At 38.7% G+C, this 22,769-nt stretch overlaps 1 protein-coding gene across 1 annotated transcript in view; it reads right to left on the minus strand.

Moving 5' to 3' along the window:
- Positions 1 to 954: 954 nt before the first annotated feature.
- Positions 955 to 22,769, minus strand: part of RET (ret proto-oncogene) — a 72,522-nt gene continuing 50,707 nt past the window's right edge. Inside the window, exons 8-20 of the mRNA XM_058810132.1 lie at positions 22,511 to 22,636; positions 21,603 to 21,713; positions 19,005 to 19,124; positions 18,131 to 18,390; positions 16,875 to 17,022; positions 13,580 to 13,687; positions 11,861 to 12,075; positions 11,638 to 11,760; positions 9,892 to 9,962; positions 6,027 to 6,164; positions 4,025 to 4,124; positions 2,995 to 3,142; positions 955 to 1,112 (exon numbers count right to left, since the gene is read on the minus strand). Of these exons, the coding sequence (XP_058666115.1) occupies positions 955 to 1,112; positions 2,995 to 3,142; positions 4,025 to 4,124; positions 6,027 to 6,164; positions 9,892 to 9,962; positions 11,638 to 11,760; positions 11,861 to 12,075; positions 13,580 to 13,687; positions 16,875 to 17,022; positions 18,131 to 18,390; positions 19,005 to 19,124; positions 21,603 to 21,713; positions 22,511 to 22,636 (1,826 nt within the window). The remainder of the gene's footprint in view (positions 1,113 to 2,994; positions 3,143 to 4,024; positions 4,125 to 6,026; positions 6,165 to 9,891; positions 9,963 to 11,637; positions 11,761 to 11,860; positions 12,076 to 13,579; positions 13,688 to 16,874; positions 17,023 to 18,130; positions 18,391 to 19,004; positions 19,125 to 21,602; positions 21,714 to 22,510; positions 22,637 to 22,769) is intronic.

Below are 22,769 nucleotides of genomic sequence, written 5' to 3' on the forward strand. Positions count from 1 at the left end.
CTGAGTGGAAGGTGTGCCTCTCCACAACACAGAAGGGGGCAGCAGGGCAGGGAGTTGGAACTAGATGACCTCCAAGTTCCCTTCCAACACAAACCATTCTATGATGTCACTATTCTATTCTATTAATTCAGTCTAAAAATCCTGTGTAGCCTATTTATAACTCATAAAAGAAACTATGATTGTACAAGACTGTATGTTTTAACATTACTAATATGAAAAGTGATGGAAAGCAAATGTGTCAGACGAACGTTCTTGATTGCCATCAGTCTATACAGCTTATCTTGTATCAAATTTATCTCCATTGTGCTAAAGGTAAGAGAAGTTAAGACTAATAAAACAAATTCTCTTCTCATTAAGACAAGACAATACATTTTACAAGACTTCAAATGTTGAATCTCAAGTCCTCTATTGAGTTACTAAATGTTTGCTTCCAAACCAAGATATTGGCTTTGTAAGTGCCAACATCATTCTAACATTCTAACATTTGACAGCAAGTTCAGTAATCTAGGAGCTTCTTTCCCTCCTCCCTTCTATATATTGTTTGTGCTTCCTGCTTAGATCAAGTGGTTGTATGCTAACAGCCACTATAGAAGTAGCAGTTCAAGTACGTTTTGCCATCCCAGAATGCTGTAACACAGGATGGTTAGTCTAAAAACCACTGAGGATGAAGCAAGGCCATTTGCTCTAAGAAGTTGCCAAATGGAACCATACGCAAACTGGCAACTTAGAAAGAAGTACCAGAACTACAACTCTTATCCAGCCTGATATGTTTTCTGAAAGGGGAGAGTGCCAATTATAGTCTTCAGCATAAATAACACACTTGAAAAACTATCAATAAAGGGATTTGCCAATTTTAAAGTTCGTTGTTGATTGTACAAAGAACAAGTCAATGGACTTCCCACTCTTTGCCTCCTTGCTTTCCTCAGGAGTCCATTACCTTTCACAAAGAAAATTTTAGCTATCAAACTTGTCCATAAATTTTGCCGCTGAGTGTGAAACCATCCAGTTAGCATATACACTATCATTTGCATATCTTGAAAACACAGAGTTAGTGCCATCGAATCTTGTGAGTGGAACGGGGCTCTCCTCAGGCCAGTTCGGGTATGACATGCCTAAAAATGAAAACAGATAATTTTTTCTGCACTGAAGAACCATAACTTCACGTGCAGACAGTAAGGCCCTTGGCAAAACTCCCTTCAATACTTTAAGCCAGTCCACTGGATTTTGTCCCAAATCAATTCATATAAATGGTGTTTTGAAATCCCTGAAGCAGAAATTCAAATGCAGGCAAAAAACCTGGATAAATTAAAGTGCTTACTCAATAAAAAATCGTGTGCATGCATGCACATGTGCATAATAAAAAGTTAAGAACTGTTCTTCTCATAAGCCTCCAACTTTCCATAATTTTATAATTTAACAATCATGTAGCAATATATTGCTTTGCAAGAGAAAGTTCTTGCTGTACAGGAAATGCTCCAAGAATTAATAAACCTATTTGGGACAGGATCCAAAGTCCATTTCAATGATAGAATATTTCCATTTACTTAAATGGGTGCTTTTCCTTTGGCTTCAGTAAGGTTCTGGGGACATTTTCACACCCTCGCCAGGGATACTCTGCTTAATTTCAGGAAATCCCAGGAGTGCAACTGAGTAAAGTCCAACAAAGTGCTGAGCACTCCTGTCTTGATTCAGCATTTCAAGTTGTATTTCAGGTCTGTAATTATTTGCATTGAGTGCAGTAACTGTTTCTGTGTTCAGGCACAAGTGATAACCAAAATGGATGCAGAGCGCTTAGCACCATGTTGATTCAGCTGTGCAAGCACAGAACCATCGCAGGGTTGAGATTTTCAAAAACAGAAATCTGATTCTGTTGCGTATTAAGCATTCAGCATCTGCCACCAACCTTGTGGCAACTTTTTTCTGCTACTTCACTAAGTGCCCCAAAATCAACATGAGTTGAGAAAACCTAATGAAGAAAATAATAGATAAGGTATAGATCAAAAATAGACCCAAAGCCATGTATTAATGGCAACGTTTAAACTAAAAGATCCAACTTCTCAAAAGTCATACTGCTTGAAGAATGAAAAAAGTATCTGATGTTAGTAAGTATCTAAAACCATGTAGAATATTTAATCAGAAGACAAAATGTAGGAGTTTTGGCAAGAACCATTTTTACTGTCCATCTCACCATCACAATATGAAAGCATATGTTCTTTTTAAAAACACTTGCTACATCATTGAGTTGAGGTTTAGTACTAACATGTTCATAACAAATCAAAGGACGTGAAAACAGCTGATATTTTCAAAATGCCCATGGTTAATTAAGTTTTCAAAGGATTCTACATGTCAGTTTAGTCTGTATATAATATTTATATACAGTATTTCTACCTTCTGTATATAATAATCTGTTTTCATCCTATGATACATTACATACATTTCAGCTTATAGATCCAAAATGTACTAATAGCAGCTGAAATTTAGACATCCTTCTGAATAAATGAAAAATGTTGCAGATGAGTCTTATCACTGAGTTATGGCAAAAAACAGTATTAAAAAAAGTCTATTGCTTAAATTAGAGGTGCAGAATCTAACATATTTTAAATGTTGTAGCCTCCCCCAACAGGATAGTTGAATTAGATACTCATTAGCATTTTATATTTCCCCTGAGAATACTTCCCTGATCTTTTTTTTTGCTTTTACGGTATGATATCTAGTAATTTTACTTATTTTCACATCCTTTTAAAATGTTTATTTTAGACACAGCTGCAAAATGACTAAAGGATGATCCTGATGCAAACTTTGACATTTACCAAAAGAAAAAACAAACAAACAAACAAAAAAACAACCCAAAAAAAGCTTCCAAGCAATTTTTGATTGGCTTCATTCAGACAAGAAACACTGTAATGGGGTTACAGAGTCTGAGAACAGTGCAGAAGAAAAATCAACTTTTTTTTGTGTGTTGCTAGAATCTAGTAAATGCATGTGAAATTCTACCATAGAGTTTGTTTTCAATCCATGTGGAAGGGAGGGTTCGAGGGAGGGGAGCATTATTACAGTCCACGAGAGGTGTCTCCTCTTCGGAGAGCCCGTCATCGTACAGCAGGGAGTCGGAGGGCGTGGAAGCTGCAAGGTCCAAGTAGTCCTGAGAAATGGACACAAGAAGCTGCATTAATGCACGTGGCAGTGTTGCTGTTTGGGTAACAAGCATAAATGTGCACCTGCTTTCTCTACAGCAAGGAACTACAGACCCACTGCATTCACCTTGCTCTAGAGCCTCTGGCACCTGAGCACCCCTGCTACAGACATATGAATACTTCCCCTACTTAATTCTGCACATCAACAAAACACCCAGCAAACTGAAAATCTGTCCTAACTGCTTTGTTTGACCTTCAGCTGCTGGTGTGCCTGATCCATATGTATGCCCAAAATATATATATATATTTGCATGCATATATATATATATATATATGCATGCTTAAAGGACAAGGTACTCATATCTCATAATCATTTTAGAAAAGCTATTACATAACAATGCATAAAATAACTATGTCAATATCGCCAAATAAAGCTTTGGTTGCTGTTCTAAAACTAAATATTTAGGTCACTGATAAGAATTCATTGGTTATTGTGTAGTTGAATTGCTTTGAAGCAAAAAAAAAAAAGAATGCCAAGCATTTTCAACTAATTTAAAATGCATGAAATACTACATTCTTCTAGTTCTGGCTCTCTAACATTATTCATTTAGGAGTAACTTCTCACAATAGTTTTTAAATTATTACTATTGTTTAAAGAAAATAGGTTAAGGATAATCCATCCACATTTTGGGCTGAAGTCACCAAAGCTGTTAGAAGAGGTAGTACTGCTTTCAAAAAGCTGCATGCATGTGGAAGGAACTATATATGTAAATGCTTCAAGACTTGATGAAAATAAGTTACTTTAAAATAAAATTAAAAAGTAATTATTTCTGTACATTCAAGCTCAGAAGACCACAAAAACTTTCAAAATCCATGCTTTCCACACTCACCCTACTCTTCACCATCATCTTCTCTAGTTCCTTGCTGATCTCAGTAAATGTTGGTCTTTTATCAGCTTCTTGCTTCCAGCAGCGCAGCATGAGGCTGTACCTGGGACCCGTCACAGGGTGGAAAAAACCCAAACTGTTAGAAATGGCTCATGCTTCTGCTCTAATGATTTACAGCACTGACCTTAACTGTGGCATGAAGGCCATCCCCAAGTACATCAATCTCTGCTGTGAGGACTGCTAAATGTTCCCTGGAATTAACAACTGACACTCACAACAATGGGCTTTTATTTTCAAGAGTCTCCAAGAGTTTAAATGATGATGCACTTGGCTGCCCTTGAAGGACTGTAGTCTCAGGTTTCACTTTCTCAAGGGACCACCTCAAATGTAGGGCAGCACGCCAGATTGCTACTTCACTTTGTATATGACACTGAAGAAATTCGTGAATCAAACTGAAAAACTCTGCTGTTATACCAAAAAGCAGAATTTTGGTTTTCATTTGCTCGAATTCTTAAGTTTCTGTAACTTTTTGGAGAAACTAATGTTTGCCTAGCCTATTTGCAGAAACTAATGTTCTTTTGATGACTTCTATTATTGTTCTTTTGATTAAACCTATATTTATTCTCTCTTTAATTGCCTTCTATAGCATAGATCGTGGAAAGGAAAGGGAACAGAACTCAAGTGTTATAGTTGAGTGACTATCACACAGACATGGGCAAGTTCTGGAGTGTGACTCTCCAACCTGTGCCATTCATGTCGTTTTTCTAGCTCAGCTGTTCTCAGGATTGAGGGATCTGTCCCCATAAGTGCTCTAATGGTGGAAACAGTGGGTTATGAGAACTACAGGAAGCTATTGAAAAGCACTGCATTTTATACCTTCATCCATGATCCCTCTGGTACTTGACTGCGTATGGGAGAGAATTCAATTTGAGAAAAGTGGTCCTTAAATTGGGCTTTCACAAGCTGTCAGAAAAAATTCTGAGTAAAACGGAATAAAATCTGAAAACTCAGAAAACCATGATTTCGTTTCAATTAAAAAAATCCCAGAAACTCAGATGTGGTCAGCTTGCCTAAACTAATAATTATCAATGACATAAAATGTTTGTGGAATGAGTACTCCTCACTGAGATGAAACGAAGATTAGTATTATACATTTCTTAGATGATATTTGCCAATCGTTCTTGTAAACTGCTACCCTCCCCTAAATTTGGAAATACTTAACGTTTTTCTCTGTATGTCAAAAAACCTATTATTTATTTAAACCTTTTTTACTCAGCCCAGATGTGGTCAAAGCATCATTCCAACTGAAAATCAGTCAAAGGAGTGGTCACAATGTTTAAAGCTTGGGAACTTGCAAAATACCACAGCCATGATCAAATTTGCAGGCTGAACATAAAATCACTCCTCATCTCCAAATGCCATGGAAGATCACAGACAAAAGATACTTCACACTGACTGTGTTTTAATAAATCAGCTAACAAATTATGAAGTACTTCCCAAGCCTTGGGCTTATCAAATGACAGAAAATAAATTTTTATCTTCAAGGGTGTAGATTTCTGGGCCAAGGTACCATTTTTCCTCTGAAAACTTATAGACAATGACTGTGCATTGGACATATCCATTTCAAATACACAGGAATATCCGTTTCAGTTGCAGAAAGTACTATGACATTTTCTTGAATATTTCAGCTACCACTGTGTTTTATGGAAGTTTCCTCCTTCCCCCACCCTCAGAAGTTTTAAATATACAAACTCTTTCAATTGTTTGGCAAGCATGTTATTCAATAGCCTACAAATGGTTTGGATATAGCTGTAGGCATTCTGTGGACAATTTTTTCCCCTCACTTTACTGTCCATTAATTTCATGACATTCTTTAAAGCACAACATATTTTGACTATATCTCTACAAAATACAGAATAGTATTTATGAGGTATTTATTTAAACCTTTTCCATCAAGTACATTTATTAATGTTTTCTGAATCTAATCAGATCAAGAGTTACTTACATTTCTTCACTGCAGTTTTCTGGTCTCTCCATTCTATAGCCAGTTTTTAGGAGGTTAAAGAGTCTTTCAGGAGCAATACCTGGGTAAGGATTGCCTCCTAAAGTAACAATCTCCCATAGCAGAACTCCAAATGACCATCTGAAAAAGACAAAATGAGCTTTTAAATAGAGTGGTATGTTTCAGGAGCTTAGTGTGCATTTACACAACAAATCTCCTTTTAGTATTTTCAGAACCCAACAAAATTCCAGACACCTCATGCCAGAGCAGTTGTTCAGATGCAAGCAGTGCATCTTGTTCCCATGGGCATTGAAAAGGTTAGCAACCAAGAGAGGAGAGAAAACAGATACCCCTCTTTTATCCATTGACAAAAGCTAATTATACCCTGGGAAGATCCGTCTTCTCTAGACAGCAGAAAGAGGAAGTCCTTCCTCTGGTGGCCCAGACCAAAGACTTGCTCCTCTGCTGCACAGGGCTCCTGCAGCAATCTAACCTCCCTAATTAGCTCTTGTATTCAGAAATAACTCTAAATTAAATTTACAGAGTTACCACAGGACTGGCTTGCTGTCTTGACTATGAGGCAACACAATGTGTTTATTTAAATCACAAGTAACACCTTTGATTTCAGCTGGTCTCTTGGGCCATTTCAGTGACTCGGGACTTAATTTTCTTCTTAGAGTTGATGAAAGAAGAGGAAAGAATTTCCTCTGGAAATACCAAATGCCTAAAATGAACTTTGACACAGAAGAAACAATTTTCTGAAATGAACAGAAGAAATAGTGAATTTTTAAACCTACTTTTACTGCTGAGCTCAAACAAAAAGACCTTGCATAATGGGTGAGAAATATTTAGATAAATTAGTCCATTTCTGGAGAGCAAGCCAGGAGAAAAGAGGCAAAAATGTTTTTCTTTTCTAACTGAAAGGCTTTTTGAGACACAAAGAAGCTACAAATCACCCTGAAATCTGCTCAACTGACAAAATCTGGATGTTTGAAAGGAAGGAAACCAGCCAACACTGGGGCTGCTCAAAGGGATGCATCTGGAAGCAAAATTGCATACAATTTATTAAAATGCTGGCTTTGGGCAATTTCTCTGTAAATTCCATTTTTAAGAAAATTTCAGGAAGTGTTAGACACCTAGTGCCAAACCAAACAGCCATGTCTAATTCCCTATGAAAATTCCATCTCAAAATGTTAGCCAAATACCTCACCTACTGTCTGACTCCCTTCTACCTGCACTTCTCACATTTTAAAGAACAAAAGTAACCCCAAAGGTACAGCAATAAAACTTCCCAAATTGTCAGAGAAGTCAAAGTGACTCTCACATGGTCTCAACTGATATGCTGCCATTCTTCTGCCTAATGCCATTCGCTGAATAAATTTTTAATCACTCTGCACATTCTTGAAAGCTTATGAATATTTATAGCATTTTCATATACTTTATTAATATTTCTCCTCATACCATTTTTGAAGCCAATTATGCTCTGCCATCAGGTTACAATTCTGTCCATGATTAATTCAAATAAACCTTGGAGCATGGCAGGTTTTATTTCTAAAATCCACTTCTGCTTCGGAGGAATTTTACAGACTATGGAAGGAGGGATCATATGAACAATTTCTTAACTGAAGTTGTTCAGTAAGTGAACAAATTAGAGTAAATGCTGTAGAATGCTGCAGTATTTTCAGACTGTTACACACATTAAGTACTACAGGAGGACAAATGAGGGATGAAGAATTTCCCACTGTATTATGTTTATTGCAGAATAAAAGCATTATCACAAAAATCCAGGAAAGAAAAGTACGCAAAGAGGAAGATGACAGGTTAGCTTTCCATTGATCTCATAGACCTCTGAAGCAAAAATAGGGTTTTCGTAAAGGCTGGCAAGTAGTCCTGTTATTAAACTCTGCTAACCACTAACTATACAGAACAGCTTGAGAAGAAAAAGGGTGGAACACAGAAACAGAATATCAGAAAAAAAGGGAATATTGGAATGGTTGAGGGGTAATATGTTCACCTAAAATATAACTTCCCCACCACAAACAACAGAGAATATCCATAAGATAATACTTTCAGTGAGTGAAATTATCTGAAGTAACAACAAAGCAAAAGGAGTAATTCATTGATCAGTCTGCTGCTCTGAAATGCCACCGTGGAACCTGGTGCTGGAGAGGATTTGCTCTGCAGCTCTGTGTGTGTCAGTTCTGCTCTGCAGGAACCTGGCTAAGTTAGGAGCTGCTGTACAGCATTCCTGGATTATTCCATGTACAATGACACAGCAGAGGTGAGCAGAGGTGCATGGCACAATGCTGTGCTCCTGAGGCACCCCCAGGGAAGCTCTGCATGGAGAGCCTCAGGCAGCCCTGGGAGGCAGGGAAGTGACACAGCACCAGCACATTGTGCTGCCCAGGGCTCTGAGCTGGCCTGTTTGATGCCAGCTGGGCAATCTCTGCATGGTGCTGGATCCCACTGACAGCAAACACGCTTCTGGGCTTCCTTAATAGCACCCACCAGGAAAAAGGAATGGGAGGAATGCTATTGGATCCAGATGATCAATCAGCAATCAAAAAAGAGGCAGTTACACGACAACACAATCTGTTCTGCCCCAAACCATAGTGACAAAACTGAAGAAATTAAAAATATGCTTAGAAGTTTTAAAAAGAACTTTAATGATTCTTTGGGAAAAGTAATTTTAGAGAAGCAAGTCAGCACAACGGGTGCTCTGAGGAGGATAAGAGACCCAGAAAAACCTGTATGCTGACCTAAGTAAAAGTGACATTCTCCCAAGAATTATCCCTATTTTTTCTTTTTCTTACTCCAATGGATAAAAAGTAAAGGAAAATACTTTGGAAATTCATTTTGTAAGGAATTGCCAAGGCATGCAAAATATTTTATTTCATGAAAACTGCTCTGACTTGCAGACAGAAGAGTAAAAGTGAATGGTAATAATTTTAGAAGTACAAATCCAAAGGTACATGTTCTGACATCCTGCTATTATCAAAGTGTTTTTCCCCTCAAAGTACAACACGACCCAAACTGGCGTTTTACTCCATTTGAGTGTAACGGCAAACTTAGGAGGTATCAAGATGCTACCTAGCAGAAAATCAGGCCTATGTACTTCTGCTTTTACAGTCCTTCAGAGGTTTTTCTCCTAAATAAATAATCTTTAGCTTTAGAGTCTGCCTGGTGACTAGTCACAAGCATTGGTCACCCCAGAGAGAAAGAAATGAAAAGTATCTGATCCTAAATTGAAAATGTCTACAAACACTCTTCTGCCTGGCCCATGCTTATCAGACATGGGGATAATTTAGCTGTGGTTGCTTTGCCTCCTCTTCATCAGAGGTGGAGATTCCAGCATATCCATCTTCAGGGTCTCTGTTTCCCTAATCATGAAAATAAGCTTGTATCTTGGCACTGAAACTGGACAGAGTTGACTGGAGTTCTGTCATTCATTTCAACAGGAACAGAGCTCAGACATTAAATTCTGCTTCCTTTCTTCCACTCCATCCCTCACCTGCCACTCGGTGTTACAAATGATGAACAAAACAGAGAAGTTCAGGTATGACCATTACCTGTAGCAAACTCTACTTATTCGTGTCTATATTCAAAGTCAAACATGTCACATGAACAGATCAACCCTTGCTCATTTCAACAAGAATTATGTACATAAATACCTCTGGTAATATTTTACTCAGATTTAATTCAACAGCAAAAATCTTGGGCATCACTGCCAGTTGATGATGCCATCCAGACTTTTTCATGTTTCTTTGCAAGAGTAATGGCTTTGGCTCCTACACACCTTGCAGTGCTCCCTCCCCCAGCTCCATCAACAAGCACACAAATCAGAAAGCATTCAAGAGTTTACACTTACACATCACTTTGTGTTGTGTAGATATGGTCAAACAGTGACTCTATGGCCATCCATTTCACAGGGATTCGACCCTAGGAGGTAAAAAAGCAGTAATGGTCAGAAAAATAAGTTTCCAAGTGAAAAAACAAGGTATTTATCCTCAAAATAGTAAAACAAGTCTGTCCATACTACAGCACTTGCCAGTGCACCTAATATTTGGCAATTTGTAAGAAAAACAGCGAGAATAATAATTTTAAGTGTCTTTTAAAAAACTAGTTCATATCTTTTTACATACTTCAGCAATCTAATTACATGCAATAAGCTGGTGTGGCCTTTTGCAGGTGGTCACCAGTTTAAGTCAGATAAACTCAACTCTTCTCTTAACAAAGAGCTCTGAAAATGTGCAGATGCAAAAATGATGAGGAATGATGGTTAAAGACGAAGAACTATCTCATTTACACCAGGGACGATGCATAAATAGAAGCACCTGGACGTTACAGATACCTCTGGTTTCAGTACTGAACCTGGACAGTCATATTTGGTTACTAGTTTCTAAGTGGAATCTACAAGTTGCTATTTTTCACTGGCAGAAATTCACTGAGAAAAATCTGAGTAATCCACCCCAAATATTCATGAAAATCTAGGTATCCAAAATTTCCAAGCTGTTTCATAACCTTCCCAGAATGATTAGCATTCATATGCCTTACTTCTCATTCTCATGAAATCCATATATATAGTATTTCAGGAGGATTTGAAACTTCCTCTTCCTTATCAAATTCTTCTTTTCCCTGTCTCCCCATCCAAGCAGACAGACGCTTGTTAGGATCTGAATAATACTACAGTGATGAGTGTCTCAGAAGTAAAGAGCAAATATCCACTCAGTACCTCATGCCCCACCAAACAAAACTAAACTGCCAAATTGCCTTTATGTATAGGTTTTACTCTTAAAATACAGAGCAACTGGTAAGTGTTTTTACAAATCATTGTAAAAACACATCCATCAGAAGATAGCTAAATGAACATGCAATGCCCTTTTACATAAAATCAAGAGTTCTAGAAGTTTTTTTTTTCTTCACAAATCATTCTGACTTACGCAACATTCACACAAACTGGCCCTTAAAAACAGAGAAAGCTAAACTAAAAATTCATGGTATTTATGGAAATCTTCTCATAAAATTTTAACATTTTCACATGCAAAAAAATCCTGCTGGCAGCTCCTTCATATTAAGCCATAGAGGGAACTGAACCACCACTGCTTATTTGACACAGTCAGTGGGAAGCTGTGCTCACGAACATCACAGTCTAGCCCAGGACTGACTTGTGGAAGTTGTGTGGAACTTGATATAAATTGTCTATATATTTTTCAGCTCTTTGGTATTTTTAGTTTATATTTTAAATTATAAATAGGAAGAGAGAAAGAAAAAAAATGGTGTTTTTTGTTTGTGTTCTCATGTAGTTTGATGAGGAACTGGATAAATAAGGAGTGGAATGAGAAGACTGCATAAATGAGGAGTGAAGAGGTAACAGTTACTTAAAGATGATACATATTTTACATATTTACATATATATATATATACATATGTATTTCTATCCCACTGGTTGAGCTCATGTTTTTGCTTCATTGTCATTTTTATTTCTTAAAATAATTATCTTACATTTATAAAAACAGCCATTCTCCTTTTCATCCATGCTCAAGTCCCACAGAGTATAAATTAACTTCCTTGATCAGGCAATAATTTCCACTACTGCTTTTAACACACACTGTACCTTGCTCCTCTTTACATAGGAATCTTCTTCATACACATCACGTGAGAGGCCAAAATCAGAAATCTTCATTTTGCGCCCTTCTGCCACCAAGACGTTCCTGGCTGCTAAATCCCGATGCACAAGCTTTTAGAAAGAAACAACAGGAGAGTTTATGCTTGTTGTGGAGGAACCAGCTGCTTGCTCCATGTCTATCACACGCTGAGATGAGCCCTGGCTGCCCTACCTTCATTTCTGCGAGGTACTGCATGCCTCGGGATATCTGCCATGCAAACGAGATCAGGTCTCCCATGGTCAAGGCTCTCTCATCAGGATTATCCAAATAACTGGAATTCCTGTTGCCATCACTGCTCACGTAGCTCGGGCCAACTTTTCTACTTTCCCTGAGGAAACTGCGCAAGGAGCCGTATTTGGCGTATTCCACAATTAAATACAGCGGGCCTGAAATAAACACACACACACAGGTCACTAAACAATTCACAGATAACCATTTTAGGGGTCTTTTTCAAACAAGTCTCTTCTAATCAGCACATTGTTTTGAACTGTCAGAGGGTCCAGACACCTCTGCCCTTTATGTAAAAAACACTGAGTCAGCCATGAAATAAGAATGTTTTTCCTTAGATCCTCAATGCAAAGAGAATGAGTTTCAGGCTAAATCAAAGCAGAATGCTGGCTCTTGCCTATAATCCCTCATCTAGATAACCTGAGACCAAAAAACCAGACAACCTTCAGACAAATTAGATCGTTGAAACAGCCTAACTTAGAAAACTTTAAAATTAAAATCATCCTCTTGAGTTTGTGATACTGAGCTCAAATAATCTGCTAATTCCAGCACTGTGTTTAAGGTGCCTTTTGATAGCGCTTCGAAACATTCCACCATTACAATCCATTAATTTCTCCTCCCCATTACCCACATGAATAATACCTACTCAATAATACCTATCTAATGATAAATACATTTCTGTGCTGTATCAAAGCCCTCCTACCTCATACACTAATGAATTAACTTGATATTTATTAAAAGCCTGTGACTCAGTAACATTTCACTTCCTCTGGGATGAAAAATACATTGTACTGAAAAGAAAAAAAACTAACCAGCCCCACTGGCTCATTACCTTACTAAGACTCAGAGATGACTCACTCCTGAATTTGATTCTCTGTCTACAACAAAAAAGTGACATTTGCAACAGAACTGGGTGGGCAAAGAAGGCAGGCCCTTGCCCAAGGTTCCAGAATCCATGCTGTGATTTTAGGCTGCACAACTGCAGATGCAAAAGGAAGAGAATGCTGCCATGCCTCTTCACTTAAAATGAGCAATTCCTATGCACAACGAAATTTGCTTCATTGGCAATTTATAATACATGTGTCTGCAGATTTTACTCCTTGTTGATGACTATCACTTTTAGAAACCATTTCATAACCAGAGTGAACAGTTTTGATACAGTGGAACAAAACTGAAGATCAACCTAACTATCCAGCTATCTTTGTAGTTGTCTATTTACACTGCTTTAGTATAAATAATAACAAGAATAATGAAAACTCAATTAAACATGAAATATAACTCATATTTGAAAACAGTGATTATTAACAGTGACATAAAAATATATATTGTTTGGAAGAGAATTTGTAGGAGACCTGTTAATTTAAATTTAAATCAGCTTCAGAATCGAAATGCGCACTGAGGAAAACCCGAGGAAGAATGCTTAGTTACACTGAATTGGTATTTCCCTCTTCTTTCAAGTACTGTTTTTTTAATATTTTTAGTATTGTATTAATTTACTATATTTTAAATAATGTTTTTAAATGTTTTAAATATTGTTTTCATACAACAGCAAATTTAAAGGATGCTCAGCAATTATTAAGCAGTGGTTGAAATACAGCAACAAACTGCATTTCATTTCTTTTCTGGATGGTTTCATTTTAGTAACAAGCTTTTAGTATTTACCATCTTGACTACAGGCTCCATAAAGTTTGATGACATGAGGATGGTTGACTTGTTTCAGAAGGTTGAACTCTGACAGGAGATCTCTCAGCTCACTCTGTGAAGCATTTTCTGCAGAAAGTGACCAAACACACAGTTTTGGTTAGGAAAGCATTACTCGAGAGTTCTCTATTTTAAGTCTGAAATATGAGATCTGCCTTCTCTCCCAGGGTTACCAAGAGGTTGGAAAATTCCACACTTCCCCACAGGAGAGAAATTTCCCCATCTCTGGTGTCCTGCAGCCATTCACATCAGAACCAAGTGAATGTGACTGCTGCTGCTCTGGCTTGGTAGCAGCCTGCTCTAGGCATTGCTCTGCCCTGGTACTAGTGACTGCAGAACAAGGAGTTCAGGCAGGAATCAGGAGCAGAGTCTGTAATGTCTTAAAGATGCCATGAAATTATTACAGACCTTTTCTGGTGTTCTAAAGCAACTTCTTAGGGTGAATCAGTGCAAGAAAAGCTTCAGAAACATATGAAAGCCAAGCTCTCACACTGATCAAACAAAAACAGACTGACTCACTCCTTCTCCTAAATACATTTTCCAACAGAGTAAAAATCCACTAATCTACTGGTTTACTCTTGTAGCATACACCCAGATTTAGAGTTCAGAAGAAAAATGTACAGTACAAACTGATTTTACCAAGGGACATGTATGCAGACTTCACTGATGTCAGTGAGAATCATGTGGCAACATATGGCAAAACAGGCTTTCTTAGCCTTTCAAGTGCTTTGCCTGTTTGCAGAATTCTTCAGACTGACAAGCTTCCTCTTTGAGTGCACTGGGGCTTGAAGATCCCTAGTCATAAAGACACCATAGGTCAGAGATAAACCTTCCTCTTCCTCATCCTTAATCTCTCTGACACACACAGCCAGCCTGGACAGTTCCTCAAGTGTCATCATTGGGCATTGACAAGGATGTGTTCATCCTGACTTAAGGATAATAAAAAAAACCTTTGGCTTCTGCCCTTTGGTACTGTACTGTGTGCTTTTTTCATAAAGGCTGGGAGCACCAAAGGATTTATTTGCCTATTCATGTGTCACCAGTTTGACCTCCTTATAAAAACAGTTATTCTGCTCTACTGTTAGGTTTGTATCAGAACTACATGTTTCTATCTGCTTTATATTATCTTGTAGTCAGAATCTGCACTCAGAGTAGAGAATCTTCTACTGCAGGGAGAACAGTATCAGCTGATCTCTCACTACTGATCAAGACTACAAAAAGCACGTATTTATGTAAAACAAAAATCAAGAATGTCAACTTAATGCCTGTAAGAAAAGTCCTATTTTTGTAGTTCTGGAGCTGTGTGATGTGAACAAACAGAACAGAGCAAATGTAATAATGTACCATGCCTGTTTGTCTACCAAAAAAAAAAAAAAAACTTCAAATGGAGACACTTAGCTCTAAAGCTTTAGGCCATTCATTTTAACAAAACTGTGAATAATTGGTATTTATGTATTGTTTGGTGTTTTCCCCTTTAATTTTATTGTAATGAGGGTATTCATATCAGGTAGGAGGCCAAATTTAATTAATATGAGAAAAGTGATAATAATGGGCTGAAAAAAATTACCTATCTGTTCCTTTAAACCTCCATCCACAGCTCCAAGACTATTTTGGCTCAGCCCATTGCTCCATGTTCCCTCCACAGTACCTAACACCAAGTCGTCACAGTAGGGAGAGTCCTGCCCTGGTCTGTTCTTACCCAGACTGTGCCCATCTACCCAGCTCAGGCAGGAGAGCTCTTTCCTGCAATAAGAGGCAATAACAATCTGGTGTACCTAGCACTGCCCTTTAAAGATCACTCAGTGTATAACAGCCCCAAACACTTGGACAAATGACCTGTTCTGCATCTGGTACAGGGGAAGAATGGGTCGTCCTGGCCAGATCCAAAATAACTGCCCTTTGTCCTTCCTGGCAGCACTGCAAAGGCCACTGAAGCTAATGCACTGGTCCTTATGCTTCAATTGTCATGTGTGAATAGTAACGTTAAGCCAATAATAGCACATAAATATTTGCAGAATGACAAATGCTCTTCACAGTCAAGCCGGAAAATAAAATTTCAGGTGACTATCTGCAATTTAATTTACATTACAGAGGGATTCATTAGAGCCTGAAGTATTACTGTAAATGTCAGATCAATTTATTAAAATAAGGTGCTTAAAATAAAGGTCTACTCCTTCATATTGTCAATTGAGTCAATTCTGTCCTTCATAACAGATAGGGAAAACTGAATGTCAAACCATCTGCAAGTAAAAGCAACATTCTTACCACTATGTCTTAGAATCTGAACTGAGTCACATGTTGATGAAAATATGCTAGAAAAAGCAGTGTCACTAAGTGCACAAATAAACATGAGATGAAATAGTGACTATTGTACAGAGAACGTAATACAATGCAGGTCATTACTTCAGTATTACAAGTAAGAGTTCAAAAATCTTCACTTCTGAAAAATCCTAGTTCCTAAACTTCCTCCATGCGACCTACGCCTCTTGCAATGAAGGCATTCACTGCATAATGCATTTACTTCTTAGGTAAAGGGGTGGGATATGCACATCTTTCCTCTCAAGGAGGAGCAAATGTGCTTTGAATGTAACAGAAATGGAAATGAGAAGAATAACATTTTCCTGTAATGACGTGATTTTACTCGCAAGCAGCACTGAATGGTTCAGTGCAAGGTCTCACATTAACATCTTAACATTATCTAGGCATACTTTGTTCCCCCAGGTTTAAAGTCTTAGGGTAAACTGAAAACAGCAGGAGACAGCACTGGGTTATTCAAGCCATTTTGACAGAGCTCCTAGTGATTGAAAAGCAGATAAAACTAGACAGAACTCTAAATCAGGAGAGGAAGTTAACAGGTCTGTTCTGTCTCTTCATAGGATTATCACATGATTTATTTAAAAAAAGCTTTGTCCACGGAAACTGGATAGAGGAAAAGACTCAGAAAGCTTTAACAAACCCTCACAATATTCCCATCAATGCCAAACAGAATTGAATACATTTGCTATGTTAAGACAGAGGCTCCTTGCAGATCATGATTTAGAATTTCTTACTTGGATCAATGTGATGCTAACTGCTGAAGTCACAGATCTGCAGATTGTGACTGTCAGAATGCATCAGAATGCTGGAAGAAAGAGAGGCTGTGGCACTGCTGGGTTTTTAGCTGGCCTTTTGCTTTCACACAAGCCCCTCTTCAAATCTATGCAGAGGTTACCAGAAATAGTTTGCAAATTATTTCAAAAGCCCCAATGGCAGGTACCTTTCAGCATTTTCACTGCCACAGTGGTATAGCCAGCCCTTCCCTTAAGTCGGAACGCTGTCGCCTTGACGACCTTTCCAAATTCTCCTTCTCCAAGAGTCTTGCCCAGAACTAGGTTCTTCCGAGGGAACTCCCACTTTGGATCTTCCTGCAGGAGAGAAAAGAAACCCTGTGAGATGAAGCAAGGAAAGGAGAAGATATTCCCAGGAATAGGTGCACTTGAGCACACAGTCTTTGGTTTCTCTTTTTATCAGTGAGCTCTTATAAAAGCTTCTGGGTATCAAGGTATTTTGCAAATCTATTTTCCCTTACCTGAAAACCTTCAAAACAGGCTGTACAGGTAGTCTACGGAGAATGGATTATATTTACAGGTCTGGGAAATTGGGTACAAATGAAAAATGAAGTGATACAGGATAAATCCTTGCCTTCAGAGTAACTTTGAACATGTGACTTTCATGGAGAAGTTTTACTCACAGAATAAGGCTTTCCCTTAAGAATTGATCAGAGACAACAATCATCTTCTTACAAAATTAGTGCTAATAAGCTCTGAGGTTGCAAAATTAGGACAGATGTACAAACCAGACAAGAAACTAAAGCAAACAGAGCACAAGGTCTGTGAAAACCTCACTACCTAACACTAAAATAGATCTGATGCTGCCATATAAAGCAGCAGTGTATCTCTACCATGCTGGCTCATGAAAACACCCATCACACAGAAATCCTGGATAGTGTGTGATTCAAAGCAGGAAAAAGTAAAGGTATGACAGTGTGACTGGGCAAAAGTCCTTAAATGTGGGCAAAACTCCCACACCAACTGATATCTACAATGTGTACATCAGAAATCAGGAAGTCATCTCAGGAGGGATTTTTCTGTAATGTTAAAACTTAGCCTTGTTGTAGTACTTTGGCACATCATAGAGTGTTAGATGGTTAGTGCTTAGGTGGACAGTGCTAAAAGTAAAACCACAGTACTGTCAGATTCAGTTACATCAGTGAAAATCATTGGCTTAAATTAACTTAAAATGTTACACTGTATTCAAGCATAATAAAAAAGGAAGAATGTACTGGTCTTATACAGCAAACTGAAATGTTTATCCAATCCCTCATGAAGTATCTTCATGCGCATGATTTCCAGCGCTGCTATTTGAAGGTAACGGGTGATTCCATGAATGGACGGCATGCCTGTAACATCATCTGCATGCACAAACAAGGCTGACACCAAAACAGAGCATGCCAAATGGCACTGTCAGGCTTACAGGTATTTTGAAGGCGTCCACAGCCACCTGGTTCTCCATGGAGTCCAGGGAGGGGCGGCGCACGTTGCTGGAGGAGTAGCTGATGGGGTAGGACTGCGCAGGGCGCCGGAACGTCATCTCGGCCGAGGCGATGGGCGCCTTCGGGGAGTTCTTGTGGTGCCGGTGGATGCAGTAGAAGGAAACCAGCACCGAGAGGACAAAGCACAGCACCACTGCCCCTGTTGTGATCATGGTCTTGCACGCGTCGTCACACAGTTGCTCTGCAGACCAAAAAGAGCTTCTTAGAACTTTCTTTGTGACCTCTTACTTCTGCATAACAATTCAGTTTTAAAGATGCAAACTATTTCATGCTATGTTTATTATTAGGCAAAATAAAAATGATTTAAAATATCCATCATCTGTTTCAAACAACTGCACAGAAAGGTCAAGGAAAAAATAATGCACTCCTCCTCCTGACACCATGGGTGAGGGTTATCGCTGACATTTTGAAGCTGAGATTTTTCAGAAATTATCAGGAAGCTGGAATTACTTGAAAGTAACAGAAAACATTATTCCAATTCTCCTAGCTGCCTCTGCAAATATCAGGTAAGCCTCACTGAAATGCAAATGCTGCTGGAAATCAAAGGATGACCAACTTGTTTGTCAAGTAGCAATGAATAAAAATGAATCCTTAGCCATGGCTATAAATAACACATTCTGGAAATTTTCAGGCTCCATAGTGGATGCCAAGGTGCCAGTTCCTCACTAGTTTTCTATTAGCAGTCTCTGACCAAAGACATGGCTTATTAACATGGCCACAGCTGTAGAGAGTTTTATATGTACACATGATTTATACAGAGAAAAAGATTACTACCAGAACAGCAGCTAGACTTACCTTTGATATCATCTTTCTCACAATAACAGTTCTGTCTTGGGAAGCAGTAACAAATCCCATGTCCTGCCTTAATTCCAAGATTTCCAATGCCTTTCCCATGACCACCAATAATGTTTCCACCTAATAATACAGACAACAGGCTAAGATTCTTACATGTCGGTAAAGGGAAAAGAAAAGCCTCAGTTTTCCATGGGTTTACCCCAGTATGAATCTGAAATTGAACCAGGGAGCACAGTGCAGGAATAATGACAGGAACTCCTAAGGGAGATGGAAAACTAAATTATGAAATTTCTGAGATCCTGAAATGGGAAGACCTTGCACTGTTTAAACATTAGTCCTCATTAGCTGTTCTAGAGTTATCCTGCCTCTGATGCTGATTTTCCCACACCTTGGAAAAGTCAGTTCTAGGTATCATTGGTTCCACTGTCACATGGAGATAACAAACACTTAACCACCTCTGCAAAATGCCACAGGACAGTCTAGTCAAAGCACTAAAATATATGCCTAGTGCAAGTGATAAAAAAAAAGACCTGCACTATCTAAAAATGCATTATTTAATATTAGTAAAAGAATTGCAGAAACTCGTACTCTTGATTTCAAGTAGCTCTTCATGCAGAGTAACAGCAACTGCATTTCCAAGTAAATAATTTTTTTCTGTATATGTCATAAAAATTACTATTAGCAGGGACATTTTTATCTCTAAACTGTCTTTACCGCAAAGAGCATTTTACAGGCAGCTCAGGTGGTTAATTTTGGAAGAGACTCTGCTGAGTCACCGCCCTCTGAACTGACACTTAAAAGCACTGGTGTTCCCAAAAATTCCTCATTATCCTCCCTGCCTCTCCCCAGCCAACTTCCTCCATCATGAAGAAGTGATGAAATAAAGTTTCCATTTGCCACAGAAAATTGTACGCATTTATCTATACCTGCCTATGTTTGCAAACCTGGAAGCAGATGGAAGCAGGGAATGAGCCAGTCCTCCCTAACCTGTTCTTGAGCAGTTGCATACTACATGAAAGTCTCTTGCTAAGAATGCAATTAGGTTGCCTCTAAGTGATAGGCACAGCCACAGCACCAGCTGCTTCAGTTGAGTGCCCTTGAATGTAATATGTGAGAAAGCAATTTTGGGACTCAAGGACATAGCCATCATAATGACAAATGAATAACAGAAATAAGTATTTTCACAACCTAAAGAATATCCTTGATCTTAACACGTCTTGGCCTATTTATTGTTTGCCATTTCCAAAGGAATGTCCCCTGCCAGTAAAAGCTGATAAAATGGTACTCCTGCAGCTCTGAGCTCCCAGAACAAACTCATTTTTTGTCTGCAAGTATACTGCTTTTGGGCATCAGCCCAGGTTCTCAATTGTGTCAAGTCATGTACACAATTATTCAGCTTAGGCGTTAAAAGGGCTTGCATAACATCCTGAAAACTGGTTTTACTCGCCTGCTTATTATCCAGAAAGACAGTATTTCTTTTGAGCAAAACATTTGATGCATATGTTGTACTTATTTTAGTACTGCAGCCCCTGGCACAAATATTTCCACTTTCAAAATGACAAATTATTGCAACTATTACCAATTGGGAATTCTTTTCAGATGATTAGAGAAGTTACTTGCATTTCCTTCAAGCATTTCTCCCACTTAATGGATTGTTTTTATACACTCTGGTAAAATAATTATCTATCTGATAACACTAATTTACAATCCATTCTTGCATGTAAGAAATACTAAGAAGCCTCTTTAGTAATTAATTTTATAGAAGAACATTAAGTTCCAGGCTTTAAGAAAATGCTAGTTCCTCTAAGACTCCATTTTAAAATTTCAACTTGAAGTATATGATGTCAGAGTCAGACGCAGCATTCAAGAAACATGTGTCTTTATTCCTGAATTAGACTGTCAGATAAAAAGATCCACTTAAAAATTATCATCTCTCAGAAGACAGAAATGGCTCAAGAGAATTCTACCCTGTATATCTTCAGAATGAATTGTGAACTTGCAGGCATTCACGAGTGGAGTGTACAAATTTATGATCAAGTAAAAAGATCCAACACAAATGCATTTAAATTCCTCCTTCATAAATTCTGCTCATATGGGTATCTGTCTGGATCTTCAAATAGGCAAGGCATTGATTCATTCTGATGGCCCCCTGTCTAAAAAGGGCAGCTACATTTCCCCAGATGATCTTTTGTAAACACATTTATTGTAAATAGAAATTCGTTTCTTCTCACTTATTTACCCAGGAGCTCAAACAGGCTGGTTCCTGTCTTACTGTACCTGAGCTAGGAAGTGGGGCACTAATGTGCCTAGAACCTGAACCTCTTCAGCAAGTAACTCCATGGAAAATCACCACCTGTGAATGAACAGGCAGGAGAATGGGCATTGCTGAGAACACCTTACCCCTCCATCAGTCAGCCAGTGGGTGTCACCTGCCTGGCTCAAAAAAGGTCAAGATTCATCCCCATAACCTTAACTCAATTGTATGTTTCAAATTCAAGTGTGACAATGCAGAGATTGTAAAAGTATCTACACTTGGGAAAGTGACATTTGAGAAGTAATCAGAGGTTACAGAAAAGCCCATCCTAAAACATTCCCTACTTGTGCAGTCTTGGGGACACACAGCCGGGTCTCTGCCCTCCACCACATCACAGATGCCATCTGGACAAGTCTTGATGCTCGGGGTGCAGGTGGAGTAGTTTGTGGTGATCCCTGTTAACAGAGAAACAGCTGCACTAAGACCACAAAGAAGGAAAGTTCATTGTATCTTCTCAGGGCACACTAACACTCCAAACCACAGGTTATGGTGCCTTTTAAAATGAACATCTATGACTACAAACACATGCTAAGTAACAGGCAAGACAACAAATAAAGGCAAATGGAAGAAACCATTTTTTGCTATCTTTTCTGCTTTTGACAGTCCTCTGGTCATGTCACTTGCAGTTACTATGAACATGCTTGAAAAAGAGCTGGCTGACCACTCTGAGAGTGAAGAGCAGCTTTCACATCTGAGGATTTCTCTACTCAGTTTCACCCACTTGAATAAGAGGGTTACAAGTGGTTGTAGAGAATGTATGACACTTATGCAGTTTGAAGGGATCAAGCACCGACACACAGTCACTGTTCTGCAAGAGTCGAGAGCTGTCACCAGTCAGATCCGTGCTCCAGAGCACAGAAAGAGACACTGCTTTGTGCTCACTGACTGCTGGGTGCACCTGCTCAGCACCTGCTCCAGTCACACTGCTGCAGGCTCAGTTCACTTCCTGCTGGTTTATTTACCATGTTCAGCATCACCAGGGACAAGATAAAGAATGGCCCTTCCAACTTCACCTCATTTTCCTTTTTAGTGCATACTTCATATGGGTATTATGATTATTTTTTTTAGCCCCAGCTTCTATGTAGTTCACCATACCACGTTTTCCAGCCAGAATAAATCAGTTTGCATCTATGGAACTCAAAGGCACAATGACAACCAAGCAGAAGTTTGACTTCACACAACATAAATGTACCTTTCCCACTCCCCTGTCTCCACTGGCATCTTCCTGTTAGCACTCCCAGGCCACCACACTCTTCACATTCAGCACGGTGCTTACTTATAGCACAAGAGTCAGGACAGTCCTCTTCTTTTTTTAAAACTGTTGGGAAAAATTCAGGACAAGGGAAATGAGCACACAAGCAGGTCAGCTCAGAAGAGGAAATCTGTTTTTAGGGATAGATAGGAAGGAAAGACAGATGAACAAAGCAGTGAAAGACTGAAAACTGACTGAC

The sequence above is a fragment of the Ammospiza caudacuta genome, chromosome 9 (assembly GCF_027887145.1).
Source record: "Ammospiza caudacuta isolate bAmmCau1 chromosome 9, bAmmCau1.pri, whole genome shotgun sequence".
Classification (NCBI taxonomy): Eukaryota; Metazoa; Chordata; class Aves; order Passeriformes; family Passerellidae; genus Ammospiza; species Ammospiza caudacuta.